The sequence below is a fragment of the Bos indicus genome, chromosome 19, assembly GCF_029378745.1.
Source record: "Bos indicus isolate NIAB-ARS_2022 breed Sahiwal x Tharparkar chromosome 19, NIAB-ARS_B.indTharparkar_mat_pri_1.0, whole genome shotgun sequence".
NCBI lineage: Eukaryota > Metazoa > Chordata > Mammalia > Artiodactyla > Bovidae > Bos > Bos indicus.
The window spans coordinates 44,275,467-44,296,988 of NC_091778.1; the positions used below are offsets into that span (position 1 = coordinate 44,275,467).

Genomic DNA, 21,522 nt, shown 5'->3' on the forward strand with positions numbered 1-21,522 from the left:
ACATGGAACAGCCTGAGTGAAGACCCTGGGCTCAGAAGAGGTTGGATCTTTGAGTAGTTGGGCTGGCTGGAACCTGGGGGGATGTGAAGGGTGGTGTGGAGGAGACAGGAACTTATACTACAAGGAAGACAGGAAGGGAGAGTTCAAACTTTGGTTTGAGCCAACAAAGGATTTCAGGCAGATTAAGAGGCAGTACTTAAGTACTGTGTTTAGGACTTCCCTGGTGAATAACACAGTGCCTGCCAATTCAGGGGACACAGATTCAATCCCTGGTCCCGGAAGATTCCACATGCCACAGAGCAGCTGACTAAGCCTGTGCGCCACAACAGCTGAGCCTGAGCTCTAGGGCCCACAAGCCACAACTGCTGAAGCCCACACACCCAGAACCTGTGCTCCACAAGAGAAGCCACCATCACGTGAAGCCCATGCACCACAACTAAAGAGCAGCCCCACTCTCCACAACTAGACAAAGCCTACACAGCAATGAAGACCCAGTGCAGCCAAAAATAAACAATTATTTTTTAAAAGAGTTGTGTTAGAGATGTTTCTCAAAATAAGACCTGTAGCTCATGACTCCACTCCAGACTCGAATTGGGATATTTAATAAATATCCCAAGCAATTTTGATCCACCCAAAGTTTTGAGGAGGGACTGGAGAAGACAACTGAAGCTGGATCAGTTAGGGGGCTGGTGGGGAAAAAAAATTGACTTAAAAGGTGAAATTCACAGGATTTAGTTACTAATTTGATTTGGAGAGTTTAGCATGTGAGAAGAGTTCAAGACAATGATAAGATTTCAGGGTTTTGTTTCTATTTTCCAAGAGAGAAACAGCAAAAGAGACAGAAGCAAATAAGGGAGCTGAAAGAAGGCCACGGAGGTGGAAATGGACAGGTTGTGTGGCGCGGTGGCAAAAGCACAGGCTTGGAAACGGGGGCCTTGCTCTGTGCCACCAGTTCTGTGACTGCTGCTCTAGAACTGTCCTCTAATCTTTGTGAGGCCCAACTGGATAACCTCCGAGGTCCTTTCCAACTCTAAAACATCATATTCTGAGTTAAAACATTTTAATTTAATATAAAAATGTAAGTATTGATATATAATTAGGGTGATAAACCATTGAAATGAAGTCCTGAGGGCTGCAGGGGAAATTGGTCCCCAAAGAGTCTCGAGAGGAGAAATGATGAAACCCTGATTGTTCCCATGGCTTGCCCAAGACCTACAGATTTGTAAGTGTTCAGATGAGCAAAAACTGTAAGATGGTTTCTCTAGAACTTGGAAGACTGCATTGGGAGTGTGGAGTCTTAGCCACTGGACCACCAGGGAGTCCCTGAAGAGTTTTCTTTGGCAAACAGTCTCATGGTCTAAGAGCTTCTCTGGTGGCTTAGAGGGTAAAGAATCCATCTGCGATGAATGAGAGAAACCTGGGTTCGATCCCTGGAAGATCAAACTGGAGGAAGGAAGATCCCCTGGAGGAGGCAATGACAACCCACTCTAGTATTCTTGTCTGGAAAATCCCATGGACAGAGGAGCCTGGCGGGCTACAGTCCAGGGGTCGCAAAGTGTCAGATATGACTGAGCAACTAACACTTTGCTTTTGCTTTGCTTTTTGCTCAATTACTTACTAGTTGTGGACTTGGGGCAAATTATTCAACCTCTCCAAACTACAGTATCTTCAATGGTAGAATAGAGATAACAGTACTTATCTCCTAGTGTTGTTATGAGGATCAAAAGATAATGTACGTAAATACATTAACTTGTCCTGACAGTTTTCATTCCAATCCCAAAGAAAGGCAATGGCAAAGAATACTCAAACTACCGCACAATTGCACTCATCTCACACACTAGTAAAGTAATGCTCAAAATTCTCCAAGCCAGGCTTCAGCAATACGTGAACCGTGAACTTCCTGATGTTCAAGCTGGTTTTAGAAAAGGCAGAGGAACCAGAGATCAAATTTCCAACATCTGCTGGATCATGGAAAAAGCAAGAGAGTTCCAGAAAAACATCTATTTCTGCTTTATTGACTATGCCCAAGCCTTTGACTGTGTGGATCACAATAAACTGTGGACAATTCTGAAAGAGATGGGAATACCAGAACACCTGATCTGCCTCTTGAGAAATTTGTATGCAGGTCAGGAAGCAACAGTTAGAACTGGACATGGAACAACAGACTGGTTCCAAATAGGAGAAGGAGTACGTCAAGGCTGTATATTGTCACCCTGTTTATTTAACTTATATGCAGAGTACATCATGAGAAACGCTGGACTGGAAGAAACACAAACTGGAATCAAGATTGCCGGGAGAAATATCAATAACCTCAGATATGCAGATGACACCACCCTTGTGGCAGAAAGTGAAGAGGAGCTAAAAAGCCTCTTGATGAAAGTGAAAGTGGAGAGTGAAAAAGTTGGCTTAAAGCTCAACATTCAGAAAACGAAGATCATGGCATCCGGTCCCACCACTTCATGGGAAATAGATGGGGAAACAGTGGAAACAGTGTCAGACTTTATTTTTCTGGGCTCCAAAATCACTACAGATGGTGACTGCAGCCATGAAATTAAAAGACGCTTACTCCTTGGAAGGAAAGTTATGACCAACCTAGATGGCATATTCAAAAGCAGAGACATTACTTTGCCAACAAAGGTCCGTCTAGTCAAGGCTATGGTTTTTCCTGTGGTCATGTATGGATGTGAGAGTTGGACTGTGAAGAAGGCTGAGCGCCGAAGAATTGATGCTTTTGAAGTGTGGTGTTGGAGAAGACTCTTGAGAGTCCCTTGGACTGCAAGGAGATCCAACCAGTCCATTCTGAAGGAAATCAGCCCTGGGATTTCTTTGGAAGGAATGATGCTAAAGCTGAAACTCTAGTACTTTGGCCACCTCATGCGAAGAGTTGACTCATTGGAAAAGACTCTGATGCTGGGAGGGATTGGGGGCAGGAGGAGAAGGGGACGACAGAGGATGAGATGGCTGGATGGCATCACTGACTCGATGGACGTGAGTCTCAGTGAACTCGGGGAGTTGGTGATGGACAGGGAGGCCTGGCGTGCTGCGATTCATGGGGTTGCAAAGAGTCGGGCACGACTGAGCGACTGATCTGATCTGATCTGTCCTGACACAAGGCATGCAGCTGCTAGCATCACCATGATCATCTTTCACCCTCTCACTTACTTTAGTCGGTTTCTGACATAGCTAAACTCTAAAGGTTGAGGGCAAGCACCCTCGTTTGCTTGATCTTCGTCTCGTCATTATGCCTAAGAGTGCACACAGTTGGCACTAATAAATGTCCTATTTTGTTTCTGATTCTTCCAAGGCAAAAAAGAAAATTTCAAACTGTGTCTCCCCACCCTCTAGCGCCAGAGAAAGGACGTACAACAAGTGGAGCAGCGGAGCGGCTGTGTCCATCTGAAAAGCCTTCCTCGGGAGACAAAATTCCTTTGCCCCGTCTACTGTTGGAGCTGCTAATAAAGTTTGATTTGAATAAACGAGCCGCCAGATCTTGCTTTCCTCTCAAGAGCTTCTTCCTCCTTCAACACAGACTCTAAGCGCCACGGAAGAGGCGGGGAGAAGCCCAAGGAGGCGGGACAGGAAGTGAGATCACGCTCCCCGGGGTGAAAGGTTAGCGGAAGTGCCCTTTCTTCCTTTCTGCTGTAGTCCCAAGTGGTAGCTGCCGGTGAGTAGTGGCTGTGGTTGGGGTTTCCAATCCGCCGCCATCTGCGGCCTAGGGGTCGAGTTGCGGGGTGGTGCGTGGTGTATTCCCTTCCTCGGTCTCTAGCGGCTTCCTGCCAGGTCCTGTTCTGCGAGCAGGGCCCGCAGGCAACCTGAACCGAGACGACAGTGAGCGCAGCTGAAGTTCCGGGGCCCACAGCCTGAGCTGGAGGATTTCTGAGCGACCCCTTCTCCTTCCTCTGCAGAAATGGGCAAGTTCATGAAACCCGGGAAGGTGGTGCTGGTCCTGGCCGGTCGCTACTCCGGACGCAAAGCGGTCATCGTGAAGGTACCAGACCCCCCGGGCCTGTGCGCCTTTGTATCCCGTGAATGGGCTGGGCTGGCGGGCAGCTTGAAATTCAAGACCTAGTTTGGGGGCCTTTCTCCCCGAGCATTGCGGGGCGGGGGGTTTGTGAATGCATGAGACCTTTTGAGAATGACCCAAAATAAACAAACGGGAGTTGAATTGGATAGTTAACACCTAACGCTGTCCTCTGTCAAAGGCTTTTAATAATAGTAATGGCCAACGTTTATGAACTCTTGCTTGGTCCGTGGCACTGTCTTATAGGTGTCACGTCCAATCCTTACAGTTACTGTAGGGTTGCTTTCTACTGCAGAGGTTTAGAGGTATAGAGTTTCACCTGAGGTCAAGCAGGTAGTAAGTGCCGCTGCAGGGACTCCGTGAAACGAAGAGGAGAAATCATTTCTAGTCCAAATGGTCACTTAGCATAACCTAGCTCTTCGGTGTTTGCTTTCTGTCTACGTCTCCAGCCTTTTATGACATTTCCCCAAGCTCTGGTCACGTACACCACTGTTTTTGACCAGGGCGCCCTTGGTTCCCCTTCCTCCATCTCCCTGAGGCTGGTTTTGGAGTTAGACGGCCAGATTTGGCGTCCTGCCTCTACCCGTTCCAGTCCTGGAGGAGATTAAGAGAGGTCAAGTCCTGAGAACTGGTGCTTGACATATAGCAATCACTAATTATAATCGTTCGCTGTTAGAATTTAAGTCTCTTACTTCCCAAGCACCCTTCCAGATTTTTCCTAGTGGGAAAGATACCTCCCCTTTCAGTGTTACTCTTTGGGCATCTAGCATAGCACTTAGAATGTTTGCTGTGTGGTTTTTACAGCAGTGGGTCTGAGAGGCCTAGGGACAGGGTTATTCTAGCACAGGGCCTAAATGGCTGGTAACATGTAATTCTTGCTCCTTCAGAACATTGATGACGGCACCTCAGACCGACCCTACAGCCACGCTCTGGTTGCTGGAATTGATCGCTATCCCCGCAAAGTGACAGCTGCCATGGGCAAGAAGAAAATTGCCAAGAGATCAAAGATCAAGTCTTTTGTGAAAGTTTATAATTATAATCACCTCATGCCCACAAGGTGAGCATTTCAAGAATGGAAATGAAAGTGACTTCTCTTTTCCCCTTCTCTGCCCTACCGAATAAGATGACAACCTGGTAGCCACTGTAGTGTGGGGAGAGACATCATTTTGAATTTGTCATTGGCAGTGGTTTCTAGTATTGCCTCTTCTACTGTTCACTTTTCCTGTGCAAACACTTCTGAAGTGTCTTGCCTGACTTGGCCAAGCTTAGGTGTTAAGTAGAGATTGTCCCATTTGTTTGCAGCCACAGTAAAACACAGGATCTGGCCTGCCCTCTTTCTCTCTCAAGGATAATAGTATAGGATAGGGTTGTTGTGGGAAATTGAGAGAAGGAAGCATGAAGTTTATCAGTGGCTTGAATCTGTATAGATGATTTTGTTAAAATTGGGTGTTTCCAGAAAATATCATTGCGACTTTAGCCTGTGTTGATGATAACTCTTGTAGAGTCAGGCCATAACATGCCAATGTCCCAGGAGTGGGATGGAGGGGAGAGGGCCCTGGCGGCCTGTGGGCTGCTCCTACCTTCCTGCCATTGTCCCCAGGTACTCTGTGGATATCCCCTTGGACAAAACTGTTGTCAACAAGGATGTCTTCAGAGACCCTGCTCTCAAACGCAAGGCCCGACGAGAGGCAAAGGTCAAGTTTGAGGAGAGGTAAGAAGGCTTTGGCAGTGAATGTGGGAGTATGGTTTCACTGTCCTCCATGAAGACAGTTTTGTCTTCTGTGATTCCTCCTCTCATTTGTGTCTTTTTTCTTCCCCTCTCCAGATACAAGACGGGCAAGAACAAATGGTTCTTCCAGAAGCTGCGGTTTTAGGTCTGTCTCAGTTAATAAAAATATTTTTAAAAAGTTCACATGTGTCTTCTATTTCCTGTGTTATTAAACTGGGAAATTACATTGGTGGATGAGGGATTGTGGGAAAATGTAAAATAAAAGCTATGTCTGCTTTTATGAGACATGGGCTACTTCTGTCCTCAGCCTCATAATCCTTTAATGGTCTGAATGAATGGGTAAAAGGTGATACTGAACTGTTTCCCCAGGAGAGGTACTGTGGACAATTTTAGGTGTGGACTTGTTTAAGCTTCCCTGGCTTCCACCCCATTACATGTTTAGAGAACCCTCCTACACACACACACACACATTATAACATCCGAAGACCCCTCTAAGAGCACACCATCTCCTTTGGAATGAGAATTGCTGAATTGTGGTTTGTTGAACCCCTGTGCCAGATTGCTGCTGCTAAGTCGCTTCAGTCATGTCTGACTCTGTGTGACCCCAGAGATGACAGCCCACCAGGCTCCCCCATCCCTGGGATTCTCCAGGCAAGAACACTGGAGTGGATTGCCATTTCCTTCTCCAATGTATGAAAGTGAAAAGTGAAAGTGAGGTCGCTCAGTCGTGCCCAACTCTTAGTGACCCCATGGACTGCAGCCTACCAGGCTCCTCCGTCCATGGGATTTTCCAGGCAAGAGTACTGGAGTGGGGTGCCATTGCCTTCCCCATGTGCCAGATTATTCAAGTGCTATTTGGAAGAGGAGCACACTGGAGAACTGCTGTAGATGGGGACGGACACCAGCAATGAAGCCTTGAGCCACAGTGCCGCCATTCCTGGTTGCACGAGGGAGAGATCCCAAATGGTCTGGCAGGAAAGGGGTTTAGGCTCTGACTTGGCACCACTGTACTGCAGAAAAGGCATTTGGCCCTTGTAGCTGACATTTCACCTCTCATTGGGTACTTAACTGTGACCAGGTTTTACTGATGAAATAGGCTCTCTAGCTAAGCTGGTTCTAAGCTACTAAATGGACTAGGATTCAAATGGGCCTACTTACCAAGCCTCAAACTTGGCATACTTATATGAGGGGTAGAGAGATTGAGAAAGGGGCCCAAAATAGTGGGAAACCCTGGATTGGGTGAAAATAGAAGACATCCTGGAGTATTTAATTATACTTGCATTTGACTCATCCTCAACCTCAATCCAGTATTTAATTATACTTGCATCCTTAAGTGCTGGATGGCTCTATGAAATTCTCCACGCAAGAATACAGGTGGGGACGCATTCCCTTCTCCAGGGGATCTTCCCAACCCAAGGATCAAACCCAAGTCTCCTGCATTGCAGGCAGATTCTTTACCATCTGAGCCACCAGGGAAGCCCTGGATGTCTCCAGTAAGTGTCAACAGCTTGCCTACTGAAGAGTCACAAATGGAACAAATATAAACCCTCTGTGGCAAAAATTCAAGTACTTGGATATTTGTATCACTTCTAGCAGTGGGAGTTTGGGCAAGTTTCTATATTGTGTCTACAAGTTTAGAATCTCATCTGTAAAATGGAAAAAATAAAACCAACTTTGAGAGGTTGTTTTGAAGGTTAATACATGAAAAGCAGAATTGGACATGTAACAGCACTCAAATGCTGGCTATTAACCACAGTTTGGCAAACTTGGGGCTTTTATCTATCATGGTTGCAATTAACATCTGCATGTTCTGGGTAACATTCTAAGCCATTAACAAAGCAGACAAAATTCTACGAATAGGCCTGTACTGGGATTGCTACGCTGGAAGGAATGGGCCAGCATTCAGTTTGTATTTGCTTGTAGGGTAACTTCCCCGAGGCCTCATAGCTGGGGGAAGTCGACTTTGAAGACCAGGAAGCCACCCGGGGTGGAATGTGGGAGGGGCAGGGACTTCGGCGAAAAGAAAGTGAAAGCAAACAGCCTGCATAAGGAAGAAGTGTCTTCCAGGCTCCGGTGGGTGAGACCAAAGCTCCTCAAAGTGCAAGCAAGATTTTAGTTCCTATGGACTCTGCTGATGTGTGCCCAGCTCTGAAGGTTCACCTCTTGCCAACCGGATCCCAGACTATGTCGGTGAGGAGGAGGGTCTTGGGGGTGGGAAGAATCAGAAGAGCGCCCCTTTTGGCCAGGAATCTACCGGTTTCTCAGAGTCTAGCAAGCAAGCCTCTTCCTGCCCAGTCTCTTAGACCTGCAGAAGGTCCAGGGAGAGACCGGCTGGGACATCTCTAGGGTGTTGGTTCTCTAACTGCCTCAGAGACAGTTCTAAAAACTGCACCACAGGAGATCATGAATTCCTTGTGTGGATGTGCATTTTTCAGGAGAAAGAATCCATCATTTTCATTATATACTCAAAAGGGTTATGTGACCCCTAAAAATTCAGGAATTGCTCACACCTTCATCTCCTGAGATCTTCCTTAACAAATTCCTCCCCTCCTTAACATTTCCATTTCAGCTTAACCTAGGACTCTCTTCAGGATGAGGGGAAGAAGTGTTCCTCCTCTGAGACCTAACCCCCACCCCACAACCCGTTTCTGCTCTGGTCTCCGCTTTCCCAACCCATGAATGCCCCTGCTCACGGTAGACTAAGCCCTCTGCTTAGTTTCAGCCTGTCCAACTTTGATCACCAGTGCCTGGCATGCAGTAGGCACTCAGTAAACACCTGTTGAATGAATGAATCTCATCTAAATTCTTCAGCCTTTCTCACCCTCATACTACCCCATCTGTTACACAGATCTCTTGCTTGGAAATGTTTCATCTGCCTCTCAAATGTAGGAAGAAAGACCACAGACTTTAGAGGCAGCCTGACTGGTTTCAGAGCCTGGTTCCTCCGATTGTGTGACCCTGGGCAAGTTACTAGCCTCTCTAATGCTTACAATCTAAGTCCTATTCCCTTATCTGTGTGGTGGGAATAACAGTAACACTTCCATAGAAGAATACCTATCTGCAAGAATTCAACTACATAATCCCTAAAATACACAGTGAACACTGAGCACTCTGCTTGGCATATACTAAGTGCTCAATACCTGCTCATTATTGTTAACATTACCAACCTTTTCAGAACCCTAGTTCCCCAGGACGATCTTGATTAACCCCCACCTCACTCCTACCACTCTGCTAAAACTGCTTTCTCTCTTTTAAAAATTATTTTATTTATTTTTGACTGTGCTGGGTCTTCGTTGTTCCAAGTAGACTCTCTCTAGTGAGTGGGGGGCTACTCTCTAGTTGCAGGATGCCGGCTTCTCATTGCAGTGGCTTCCCTGTTGCAGAACACCGGCTCTAGGTATATGGGCTCAGTAGTTGTGGCTTCTGGGCTCTAGAGCACAGGCCAAGTAGTTGTGGCTTAGTTGCTCCGAGGTATGTGGGATCTTTCCAGATCAAGGATCGAACCTGAGTCCCCTACATTGGCAAGTGGATTTTTTTTAATGTATTTATTTTTAATTGCAGTATAATTGCTTTACAATGTTGTATTGGTTTCTATCATATATCAATATGAATCAGCCATAAGTATATGTATGTCCCCTTCCTCTTGAACTTCGCTCCCATCTGCCACACCATGCCACCCCTCTAGGTTGTCATAGAGCACGGGATTTGAGCTCCCCACGTCATACAGCAAATTTCCCCTGGCTATCAAATTTTACATATGATAATGTATATATTTCAATGCTACTCTGTCAATTCATCCCAGGCAGGCGAATTCTTAACTACTGGACCACCAAGGAAGTCCTAAAACTACTCTCTTAGAGGGACTTTCCTCTTAAACAGGAAATAAGGAAGGTAGTTTCAGGAAACTGTAATTTTGAAAAATCACCCTGAGAGCAGGAGGAAGCCACAGTGGTGCGAAGATGATGCACTTTGGCACAAATTGCAGTCAATTAGGGATCCTTTCTCAGATTCCAGTTAGAAGTGAGAGTTCAGATAAGTCAGACCACCACTGCTGCTTTGAACACCTCAGGAAGGGGGAATGGTTTCATCGGAACTGGAAAAAAAGAGCTTCAGTCAGTCAGTTCAGTCGCTCAGTTATATCCAACTCTTTTCGACCCCATGGACTTCAGCATGCCAGGCTTCCCTTTCCATCACCAACTCCTGGAGCTTGCTCAAACTCATGTCCATCGAGTCGATGATGCCATCCAACCATCTTATCCCTCTGTATAGTAAGAAGAGCTTACTAGGAGTCAAAGAAAATAATATGAAATCCAGGACTAGGGCGCCTTCTACTAAATGCAAAGTTCACTCAGATGAAAAGTCCAAGTATGGGTCTAAAGATAAAAGGGCCATCAAGGAGTCAAGCAAGAAGAATCATTTGTAGTTTAGTCGCTGAGCAGTGGCCGACTCTTTGAGACCTCATAGACCCTGGACCACAGCTCGCCAATCTTCTCTGTCCTTCACTATCTCCTGGAGTTCGCTGAAACTCATGTCTGTTGAGTCGGTGATGCCATCCAACCATCTCATCCTCTGTCACTCACTTCTCCTTCTGCCTTCAATCTTTCCCAGAATCAGGGTCTTTTCTGATGTGTCAGCTCTTCACATCAGGTGGCCAACTGGAGCTTCAGCTTTAGCATCAGTCCTTCCAGTGAATATTCAGGGTTGATTTCCTTTAGGATTCATTGGTTTGATCTCCTTGCTGTCCAAGGGACTCACAAGAGTCTTCTTCAACACCACAATTTAAAAGCCTCAATTCTTTGGTGCTCAGCTTTCTTTATGGTCCAACTCTGACATCTGTACATGACTACTGGAAAGACCATAGCTTTGACTAGATGGACCTTTGTTGGCAAAGTGATGTCCCTGCAGAGATAAAAGTCAAAAGAGGCACAACACTTCCAGTGGTAGCAGCAGTTTCAGGTCTCGGTCCAGTTCTGCCTCCAGTCTGGGCTCCAGCACCAGCACAGTCTCCATCAGTGGCTCCAGCTCATCTTCAGCATCGAACGGCTCAGGAAGTTCCAGCATGTTCCCCAGCTCCAGCTCCAGCAGCTCCTCTGGCTCTCCAAGTCCTTCTTGGCACAGACATGACAACAGGTGGCGTTCACGCTCCAAATGTAAACCAGCTGAAAGAGATGGAAAGGAAAAGAACCCTTCCCCTAAACCCACCAAAGAACACATGGGGAGGCTCACCAGGAATGTGATCAAGGATCACATCATGAAGATATTCTCCACTTCTGGGAAAATTAAAATGATTGACATATGCCTGTAGAAAGCATCCACCCCCATCTGTTAAAAGGCTGTGCCTATGCATGAGTTTGAAAATCCACATGAGACTGAGAAGGTGCTGAAGCTCATGGACAGAGAATAAATCAATGACCAGAACATCACAGCTACTGCTTCTATGGCCCCTTGACCTTGGCCAACCCCCAGGAAATCCCCCTCCAACCCGCCCCCGAAGAATGCTGCTACTGCTTCCCACATGGCGCAGGTCCAGGGATGAGGAGAAAGTCATGTTCCCCTTGACAGGCGCAAGTCCCTGGCGCTCCCACGATCCCATTCTCCCGGGGCTGCCGCCACGACAGGAGACACTCTAGTTCCAACTCCTCCCGATAATCAGGGCCACTGAAGCTCTACCCCATCCAACTCACTTCTGTCACTTTTCTAGCCAAAGAAGGATTGGTAGGAAAGAAATCCCTCCTCAGGGGCAGACTTGGAAGGTGAAGGGAGCAGTTGAGATGTTCCTGGGGCAGCAGAGTTCCCGCTGCAGAGTGTTGTGGGTTTGGTTTGGTTAGCAACTTGCTTATAAAGATCCCCTTCTGTTTTCTAGCTAGAAAGCTTCCACATTTCTAGTTCCTGAGAGTAGGTTCGGTGGCAAAGCCAGCAGAGATGAACAGGGGGTTCCTAGTGATGGGTCAACGCCAGTGTGGGAGCACGTTTTCCCATTCGACAGATGACTTGGAGGCCTGTGGAGTCCCACAGGAAAGGACATGCTTTTACACAACGGCCATTCCTGTTAGCCTGGCCCTGCTCCCCTGCCTGAGTCCTCTTCTGACCTCTAGGCTAAGATATCTCCAGTTATCTACCCAAATGGTTCTTTTTAGACGTGTGCGTGCACACCACCCCCCACGTCTCCCTCTCTTTCTGAAACTGGTAAGTTGAGAGCCAGGTGTGCCAGGTCACCACAGAACCCCCACTGTGTTGGTATTCGTGGTGGTCCTGCAGGTTACCTTGGCAATGTGTGCATGGCTTTTCTGGCTTTTATTGTACAGTCAGTACTATAAACTTTCTGTTTTGAGTTTTGTAACTTTGTAGCATTTTAGATAATGTTGTGTTTGTTGAGTAGAGTAAAAGAATTGTGTTGAATAAACCTAGAATTAGAGTTCAAAAAAAAAAAAATCACCCTAAATTCGTTGCTGAGAGACAACCTCTATTAATGACACTGTGATGTCCATCTTCCAATAATTTTTTTGCATTTCTATACTTTAATAAATATCTTCATGAGTTAAAATGTTTAAAATCAACAGACTAGGAAGAATGCTCCTGCTGCTGCTAAGTCACTTCAGTCATGTCTGACTCTGTGTGACCCCAGAGATGACAGCCCACCAGGCTCCCCCATCCCTGGGATTCTCCAGGCGAGAATACTGGAGTGGGTTGCCATTTCCTTCTCCAATGCATGAAAGTGAAAAGTGAAAGTGAAGTTGCTCACTCGTGTCCAACTCTTTGCAACCCCATGGACTGCAGCCTACCAGGCTCCTCCGTCCGTGGGATTTTCCAGGAAGAGTACTGGAGTGGGGTGAATATTTATAGGCAATTTTATATTTTGCTTTTTTGGTTTATTGTGAGCATTTCATGTTAAATGTTCCTCATTACTATGTGTTTTAATCGCTATGTAATATATTATATGGGCTTTACCAGGTGGCTCAGTGGTAAAGAATCCACTTGCCAATGCAGAAGATGTAGGAGATCCCTGGGTCAGGAAGATCCCCTGGAGGAGGAAATGGCAACCCACTCCAGTGTTCTTGCCTGAAAAATCCCATGGACAGAGAAGCCTGGAGACCTACAGGCCATGGGGTCACAAACAGACAGACTAAACACATAGCACCTAATATTTTATACTGAATTGTTTCTCTCCTGCTGGCCATGTAGATTTCTTTTTTTGTTTTTCTGTTGTAAACAAGGCTACAATAATTATCCTTGTGTGTGTGCCGACCATTTCCTTATGATAAGCAGGACTGTTTTTGGGGGGTTTTTTTGCTCAATCTCAGAGGTCATTATCATGCCTCCTGGCAGAAGGCCTGTTACCAGCACTGTGCCCAGCCCAGGCTCTTCCTCCTTAAACGTGTTGTTCTTCATGCCTGCTCTCCCTCCAGTTTCACTAGCCTCTCTTCTGCATTCTCTTCAGTTGGTTCTACCTTGTTCCCCAATCTCTTAGTGTCGGATACCCCAGAAATCAGCACTTGAACCCTTTCTTATTGATCTCATTTAGTTTGTGACTTTAAATATCTCTGCATGGATAATTCTCACGTTTATACTCATGGCCTATATCAATGGTAAAGAATCTGCCTGCCAATGCAGGAAATGCAGGTTTGATCCCTGGGTTGGGAAGATCTCCTGGAGAAGGAAATGACTGGTGGGCCAGATGGTAAAGAATCTGTCTGCAATGCAGGAGACCTGGGTTGGGAAGATCCCCTAGAGAAGGAAATAGCAACCTACTCCGTATTCTTGCCTGGACAATCCCATGGACAGAAGAGCCTGGCAGGCTACAGTCCATAGGGTTGCAAGAGTCAGATACAACTGAGCAACTAACACTTTCACTTTCCAATATTCTTGCCTGGAAAATCCCATGGACAGAGGAGCCTGGAGGGCTACAGTGCTTGGGGTCGCAAAGAGTCAGACAGGACTGAGCACAAATACACACACACACATATGGCTCATCCCCTAGAATGTAAAAGCTCCACAGTGAAGTTTTCTCTGTTTGGGTCACTACTGTATCCCCAGAGCCTAGAGTAGGGTCCAGGACAAAGAAGTGCCTCGTAGTTGATAGCTGTATGAGTGAATATGGAAGCATATGAGGGAGGGGACTTCCCTGTAGCCCTCTTTTTCTTTTGCTGTTCTATTTTTCTTCTTCCTTTGTGTCTCTGACACTACCTAATTCTGGCCCTGGCCTGTCCTGACCACGCCCTCTTCTTCCTCTCAGCATTCCTCTACGTGCGTGCATGCTAAGTTGCTTCATTTGTTTCCGACTCTTTGCAACCCTATGCAAAGAGTTTGCAACTGTAGCCTACCAAGATCCTCTCTCCATGGGATTCTCCAGGCAAGAATACTGGAGTGGGTTGCCATTTCCTCCTCCAGGGATCTTCCCAACCCAGGGATCAAACCTGCATCTCCTGCATTGGCAGGTGGTTTCTTTACCCCTAGGGCCACCTGAGAATCCTCTGCGTTCATTTATCTTTCCTGAAAACTGACTAGGTATCTTCGAAGATTTTTTTTTTCTGCTGTGCTGCACAGTATACAGAATCTTAGTTCCCTGACTGGGGATCGAACCCCTGCCCTCTCCAGTGGAAGTGTGGATTCTTAACCACTGGACTGCCGGGGATCCAAAGATCACTGTCCCAAAGATCACTCATTCTGTTTCTGGATGAGTTCTTCCATCTTCTTGGCTTCTATCATTATTCTATCTACATACTGTTCTAACCCAGAGTCCTATCCACCAAGTCCTGTTCCTGCCACCATGTGTCTTCAACAGCCTTGGGTTTGACTCACTTTTGCCCACTAAGGGTCTTTTTTGTTATTTTTGGTCCCACTGCATGACTTGCACTAGGACATAACCAGATGAAGGGGGAACATATTTTCCTTTTTTTTTTTTTCATTGCTATGTCTCCAGAGTCTATAATATGGGACTGCATGGTGCAGAGCAGAAAATCTATATCAGGGGTCCTCAACCTCCAGGATCTAATGCTTGATGATATGAGGTGGAGCTGATGTAATAATAATAGAAATAGTGTTAGTCACTCAGTCATGTGACTCTTTTCAACCACATGGACTGTAGCCAGTCAGGCTCCTCTGACCATGGGATTCTCCAGGCAAGAATACTGGAGTGGGTTGTCATGCCCACCTTCAGGAGGATCTTCCCAACCCAGGGATCGAATCCGGGTCTCCTGCATTGCAGGCAGATTCTTTACTGTCTGAGCCACCAGGGAAGCCCCAATAGAAATAAAGTGCATAATAAATGTAATGCACTTGAATTGTCCCCAAACCATCCCCCTCCCCAGTCCACGGAAAAATTGTCTTCCGTGAAACTGGTTCCTGGTGCCAAAAAGGTTGGGGACCACTGGCTTAGAGGATCTCAGTCCCCTGACCAGGGATTGAACCCAGGCCATGGCAGTGAAAGCCCAGAATCTTAACCACTAGACCACCAGGAAACTCCCCTTATTATTTAACCTTAACGGATCTCAGGTTCTTCAACTATCAAATGGGGATTATTAAATACAAAACATTTAACATAGCACTCATCAGATGCCAGAAACTACTTTTACAAATAAAATTATACATAGGTAGAAATTGGTATTCCCATTTTATAGATGAAACCAAGGCACAGAGAGTTAAACAACTTGCCCATTGTCTTGCAGTAGTAAGAACAGCTGGATGTAAGTCCTGGAGATTTGGCTCCAGAATTTATGTTCTTAACTGTCACATTACACTGCCTGCCACTACTACTATGATGAACACAGACAGCATGAGATTTTATCGTAGGGGTGGTCAGGTTCTAAACTTCACAAATAAGGAGGAGAATGCATTTGTTGCTGTTATTGTTCAGTACCTAAGTCATGTCTGATTCTGTGACCCTATGGACTGCAGCAAGCCAGGCCTCCAGGTCCACCACCGTCTCCCGGTTTTGCTCAAGTTTATGTCCACTGAATCAGTGATACTATCCAACCATCTCATCCTCTGCCTCCCTCTTCTCCTTTTCTCCTTCAATCCTTCGCAGCATCAGGGTCTTTTCCAATGAGTTGGCTGTTCACATCAGGGAGCCAAAATATTGGAGCTTCAGCTTCAGCATTCTGAAGAATGTTTGCATGTAGTCAAATGAACCTCAAATCATTAACTCACTCCTAAGTATCCAGAATTTACAGTCTCAATAAGCTCAATGTAAAATGGACAGCAATTTTTTTTTTCAGTTGAGCACCTGACGGATGTTGGCTTCCACTTAGGGACCAAGTTATAATATTAAAGAAATAAATAGCATGTATAGCTGAATTCAAGTGCAAGTTGCTCAGTTGTGTCCAACTCTTTGCGACCCCATGGACTATACAGTCCATGGAATTCTCCAGGCCAGAATCCTGGAGTGGGTATCCTTTCCCTTCTCCAGGACATCTTCCCAACCCAGGAATTGAACCGGGGTCTCCAGCATTGCAGGCGGATTCTTTACCAAGTGAGCTATCAGGGCGGTCCTGAATTCAAGTAAATCACTATAATCAGCCTTTTTTGTCCTTGAAAAGTCTGAAGTTTCCACTGGGAATTGGAGATAGGAAGCAGTTTTATGATACTTAAATGGGATGGATTCCAACTGTGCCTGGCATTTAGCAGGTCCCCAATAACTACTGGCTCTCTTCCCTTGCCTGTTGGGTCAATGAAATTATACCAAACCCTTGAACACCCAGGTGCAACCTCAGCACTGTCTCTCCAGTCTGTCCCCTCTGTCTCCTTAATACAACATCCAGAGTCTGGGGGCTTTTCCTCAAGGGACATACTCACATACACGTGTTCCTTGTACCCACTGCCAGAGGCTCAGGTCAGCTCCTGTCACATCTGTAAGAATTAGAGCTGCAGAATCTGGGTTTGTTTCCTCATTCCACAGTTCCTGCTGCTCCAGTTCATCCTGCCATCACTGTCAGATAGAAATCTTTTTTTTTTTTTTTCCGTATAGTTGATTTACAATGTTATATTAGCTTCAGGTATATAACAAAGTAATTCACTTATACATATATACATATTCTTTTTCAGAGTCTTCTCTATTACAGGTTATTATAAGATATTGAATAGAGTTCCCTATGTGATATAAGAGGTCCTTGTTGTTTATCTGTTTTCTTCATAGTAATGTGCATCTGCTAATCCCAAACTCCTAATTTATCTCTCCCTCACCCCTTTCCTCCTTTGGTAACTGTAAGTTTGTTCTCTATGTCTGTCTTCACTTTGTCAAAAATTCATTTGTATCTTTTTTTTCAGATTCCACATATAAGTGATATTATATGATATTTGTCTTTCTCGTCTGATTTATGTCATTTAGTGTGATAATCTCTAGGTCCATCCATCTTGCTGCAAAATGGCGTTACTTCATTCTTTTTATGACTAATACTCCATTGCATGTATAAAACATCTTTATCCGAATTCATCTATTGGTGGACACTTAACTTGCTTCCAGGTCGTGGTTATTATAAATAGTGCTCCGATGAACGTTAGGCTGCATGTGTCAGTGAAAACTCTACAAATTAGAGTTTTCATCTTTTCCCGATGTATGTCCAGAAACAACATTGCTTGATGATATGGGTAACTCTGTTTTTAGTTGTTTATTTCTTGGCGGCATCAGGGTCAGTTCTTAGTTGCAGTATATGGGGTCTTCCTTGCATCATGAGGATCATTCACTGAGGCACACGGACTCCAGTTGTGGCGAAAGGGCTCAGTAATCGCGGCACATGGGCTTAGTTCCTCAACCAGGGATCACCCCACATCCCTTGCCACTGGACCACCAGGGAGGCCCCTATTTCTAGTTTTTCAAAGAACCTCCATACTGTTTTCCATATTGGTTGCACCAATTTAAGTTCCCTGCAACAGTGCAGGAGGGTTCTCTTTTCTCCATACCCTCTCCAGCATTTATTATTCATAGACTTTTTCATTATGGCCATTCCGACCTGATCTGAGGTCATTGTAATTATGATTTGCATTTTTCTAATAATTAGTGATGCTGAGCATTTTTTTCATGTGCCTCCTGGCCATTTGTATGTCTTCTTCAGAGAAATGTCTATATAGGTCTTCTGCCCATTTTTTGAGCTCTTTTAAACACTGTATCCATCACCTCACTCCCCCTTTCAGAAATCTTCACTAGTTCTCCATTTCTCTGTTGATAAACTCTCCTTTTTGAATATTTTTTTAAATTGTATTTATGAAGCTTTTAAAAATAAATAAATTTACTTATTTAAAGCTACGTATTGAATAGCCTTGCCAATTATTAGGTTTTCAAACAATATGTATAATTAGATCAAGATTTAAAGCAGAAGTACAAAGAGGATAGGTTAAGGACTGAATTCAATTGAAAAACGCATTTTATTTGTCATATTTTTTTTTTAAGTCAAGCCATCTTTTTCAAATAAAAAAAATCCAGGTTTCTGATTTCCCTTAGAAATGGGAAGATATAGGATACTGAAACCACATTCCATGTGAAGAAAACTTGGCTAGAGCCAAGATGGGGTTGCCACTCTAGTGGGGACATGCTGTCTGCAGATGTCAGAGTTCCCACCTCTCCACATGACACTACATGGGCTCCCCTGACTCATGGATGTCATCTTGCTGCCTCTGAGAATCACTGATTATTTCTCACTACTCATTACCCAGCATTATTTGATCAAACCCTAGGTTTTGTCTGCTTAAAACAGAGTGAACTCACCCTGAATGATTCAGCACCCTCTGTAATATGCTTCTGTTATGTCGTTCTTTCACTTCATTCATTCACTCAACACACAATTTACTGAATGCCTGTTTTGTGCTGGGGACACAGAGATGGCCAGGACAGAGTCCCGTCCTTCCTAGTGAGATCACACTTCCCTGAGCTGACCTTATTTATCAGGCTTCCAACTGCAGGGTGAGCGATCCACAAACAAAGGTGCATTTATTCCCATCCCTGGTGTCATTCCCCTAGCCATTTGTCAGCTCTTGCTCTCTCTCTGGACCTGCCCCAAATCACGCCCAGTCTGAAAGGCTGCTTGGCACAGTGGAAAAGGTGGCAGTCATGGGACAGGCTGGGAGATCTTGGGTAAATTACTCCCCTATTCTAACTTTGATTTCTTCACTGTAAAGCACAGATTAAGAGTCTGGAGTCAGACTGCCTAGGGCCAGATGACTGTGGGCAAGTCATTTGATCTCTCTGAACTACAGTTTCCTCCTCTGCAAAATAAGGGCAAGAGTGTATTTATTTAATAAGGTGTTGCAAGATGTGAGTGATATAATTCATATAAAGGGCTTAGCACAGTGCCTGATATACAGTAAGTGCTTAATAAATGTTAGCTGATAGTCTTATCTTAAAACTCTAAGCCCTTATTCCTCTTCTAGGTCTCCCTAGCTGTGTTAACCCCTATAGGACTGTCCCTCCTCCAAATTCCTGCTGTCCTCCACCATCAGTTGTGTGATTGTGATCTGTCTTGAGTACCATTTTATACAGGCCTGAGGGCTGGACCTTTGTCTTCCATTGCCCTGTGTCATGCCCAGTCCCTCATAGCAGGAGCTCAATCGATGTTTTCTGTTTTGTTTTGGACTGTGCTGGGTCTTTGCTTGTGGTGCATGCAAGCTGAATAGTTGTGGCGCGTGGGCTTAGTTTCCTGGCTGCATGTGGATCTCAGTTCCCAGACCAGGGGTCAAGCCCACGTCCCCTGCATTGGAAAGTGGATTCTCAACCACCGGACTCACCAGGGAAGTCCCTTGATCAGCATTTGTTAAACTCTAGGGCTCCAGGAATGACCCAGCCATGGCTGCTGCAAAGTCTCCTGCCCTTGAGAGCGGCAGATGAGGGCATTCAAGTTGGGCCAGGACAAGCCCAGGCCAGGGTAAATGGGTTGGGTTGTTCTCAGGCTGAGCATCAGCCCTGCTCTTGGAGAGTCCTGAAGAGCAGGGCACCCTTCCCCTGGCTCATTCATTCTCTGGTTGTTCCCTTCTGCTCCAGCAGGCTCTCCAGGCCCTTCAGGAGGAACAGGCCAGACTAAAGATGAGGCTGCAGGAGCTGCAGAGGAATCTCAGGGACTGCCCCCAAGACAAGGTAAGCTTCGAGGGGCTGTGGCCTTGTAGAGAAAGTTGCTGCTGCTGCTGCTGCTAAGTCACTTCAGTCGTGTCTGACTCTGTATTTTCACTCCTGCTCTGCCATTTCCTTTCTGTGTATCCTTATCCACTTATTTACTTACTCCACTTCTTCACCCAGCTCTCGTTTCAGGATGAATCCCTGGCACTCAGCATCAGTCACATATAATCGGGGGTGCTTCCCTCCTGGGAGGGAGTTGGGGACTCTCCCCAACACTGAAGTCTGCATCACCCTCTTTTCCCCTACCCGCAGGTCCCATTCCCTGTGCCCGAGTCCCCCCTGGTGTTCCGAGGACACTTTGAGGAGGGCAAGGCAATGGCCAAGTCTGTGGTTTCCCATGTGCGGATTTGTTACCCTCTGCCTGGAGGCTCTGCTCTGGTGACCTTTGATGACCCCAATGGTGAGCTCCAGGAAACCCGGGGAGAGAGGCTGGGAGGCTTCCTAGGACCAATTCTGCTCCCCTTCCCCAGTGGCCAAGCAGGTGCTGCAGCAAAAGGAGCATCAGATCAATGTGGAAGGGTTCCGGCTGAGGGTTCAAGTCCAGCCCCTGGAGCTACCCATGCTGACTACCATCCAGGTGACAGAGTGGCAGGGCCTTAGGACCTGCGGGGGGCCCCAGGCACTGGACACAAGGGTGTTGGGCTGTGCCTGGGACCACTTCCTCCTGTCTTTCCCCAGGTGTCCAGCCAGATGAATGACCAGAGAGTGCTGGTCAGTGGGTTTCCTGCTGGGCTCAAGTTAAGTGAGGAAGAGCTGCTGGACAAGCTGGAGATCTTCTTTGGCAAGACCAAGAATGGAGGTGGTGACGTGGAGATGAGGGAACTGCTGCAAGGGGGTGTCATGCTGGGCTTTACTGAGGACAGAGGTAAGGGCTTTGCTGGTGAGATGAGAGCCGGGGCATCAGGCCATGGGAAGGGAGAGCCCTGGATGCTGAAGGTCTCCCGCTCCCTGTCCCTGCAGTGGCCCAGCACCTGTGCCAGATGGGCCAGTTCATGGTGCCACTGGGTAAACAGCAGTCCTGTCTGAGAGTCTCTCCCTATATGAGCGGGAAAATCCAGAAGGCCGAGGTAAGTGGGAAGATGAAGATGGGGACTGGGCCAGGCCACCTGTCTGCATGCCAGAAACTTGCCCAAGGAGGGAATCACAGCCCCAAAACCCCACTGACCCATTCGCTTCCCACCTCTCCAGGCCTCCTGCCCCCTCCCATACTCCCAGGGTCACCACCTGCCCCGACCTCTGCCCCTCCCCAAGCCCAGCCCACATGAGCCTTTACCCATCTCCTGGCTCCATTTCCAGGTCAGGCCCCAGCCTGTGCCCCAGTCAGTGCTGGTGCTCAACATTCCTGATGTCCTGGATGGCCCGGAGCTACAAGACGTCCTGGAGATCCACTTCCAGAAACCCACCCGTGGAGGTGGGGAGGTCGAAGCTGTGACAGTCGTGCCCCCAGGACAGCGGGGCCTGGCAGTCTTCACTTCAAAGTCAGGCTAGGAGCCTGCCCTACTCATTAAGCCCACCCCTCTGCCAAGACTCTTAAACCAGGTTGGGGCTGGAGGCACGTACAGGAGAAAGTGATGACGCTGGTCAACGGAGGGAGGGATTAGGAGCGGTGAAATGCTGCCCCAGAACAGTAAAAGTGCCCGCATGGCATGATCCTCTTCCTCATTTCACTTCATG

The 21,522-nt window shown here is 46.5% G+C and overlaps 2 protein-coding genes and 1 pseudogene across 3 annotated transcripts; all 3 read left to right on the forward strand.

Moving 5' to 3' along the window:
• Positions 1 to 3,547: 3,547 nt before the first annotated feature.
• Positions 3,548 to 5,933, forward strand: RPL27 (ribosomal protein L27). Its single transcript, XM_019982445.2, has 5 exons — positions 3,548 to 3,664; positions 3,906 to 3,988; positions 4,909 to 5,078; positions 5,622 to 5,732; positions 5,847 to 5,933. The coding sequence occupies exons 2-5, from the start codon at positions 3,908 to 3,910 to the stop codon at positions 5,893 to 5,895; spliced, it is 411 nt and encodes a 136-aa protein (XP_019838004.1). The 5' UTR covers positions 3,548 to 3,664; positions 3,906 to 3,907; the 3' UTR covers positions 5,896 to 5,933.
• A 1,844-nt stretch (positions 5,934 to 7,777) lies between these two features.
• Positions 7,778 to 21,498, forward strand: IFI35 (interferon induced protein 35). 2 transcript variants are annotated; one of them, XM_019981722.2, is made up of 7 exons: positions 7,778 to 7,940; positions 19,717 to 19,809; positions 20,101 to 20,248; positions 20,319 to 20,425; positions 20,527 to 20,713; positions 20,809 to 20,915; positions 21,145 to 21,498. In XM_019981722.2, exons 1-7 carry the CDS (start codon positions 7,872 to 7,874, stop codon positions 21,334 to 21,336), a joined length of 903 nt encoding a protein of 300 aa, XP_019837281.1. In that variant the 5' UTR covers positions 7,778 to 7,871; the 3' UTR covers positions 21,337 to 21,498. The 2 variants fall into 2 exon arrangements, with proteins under 2 accessions (XP_019837281.1, XP_019837282.1); XM_019981723.2 differs by having other exon boundaries at positions 19,720 to 19,809.
• Positions 9,829 to 12,748, forward strand: LOC109573142 (RNA-binding protein with serine-rich domain 1-like; annotated as a pseudogene).
• Positions 21,499 to 21,522: the final 24 nt, after the last annotated feature.

Excerpts from the sequence above, each read along its gene's own strand:
- RPL27 (XM_019982445.2), top strand. The coding sequence starts at position 3,908 with ATGGGCAAGTTCATGAAACCCGGGAAGGTGGTGCTGGTCCTGGCCGGT. Across the intron at positions 3,989-4,908 it reads GCAAAGCGGTCATCGTGAAG|AACATTGATGACGGCACCTC; the intron begins GTACCAGACCCC and ends TTGCTCCTTCAG. Across the intron at positions 5,733-5,846 it reads AAGGTCAAGTTTGAGGAGAG|ATACAAGACGGGCAAGAACA; the intron begins GTAAGAAGGCTT and ends TCCCCTCTCCAG.
- IFI35 (XM_019981722.2), top strand. The coding sequence starts at position 7,872 with ATGGACTCTGCTGATGTGTGCCCAGCTCTGAAGGTTCACCTCTTGCCA. Across the intron at positions 20,426-20,526 it reads CCATGCTGACTACCATCCAG|GTGTCCAGCCAGATGAATGA; the intron begins GTGACAGAGTGG and ends GTCTTTCCCCAG. Across the intron at positions 20,714-20,808 it reads GGGCTTTACTGAGGACAGAG|TGGCCCAGCACCTGTGCCAG; the intron begins GTAAGGGCTTTG and ends CTGTCCCTGCAG.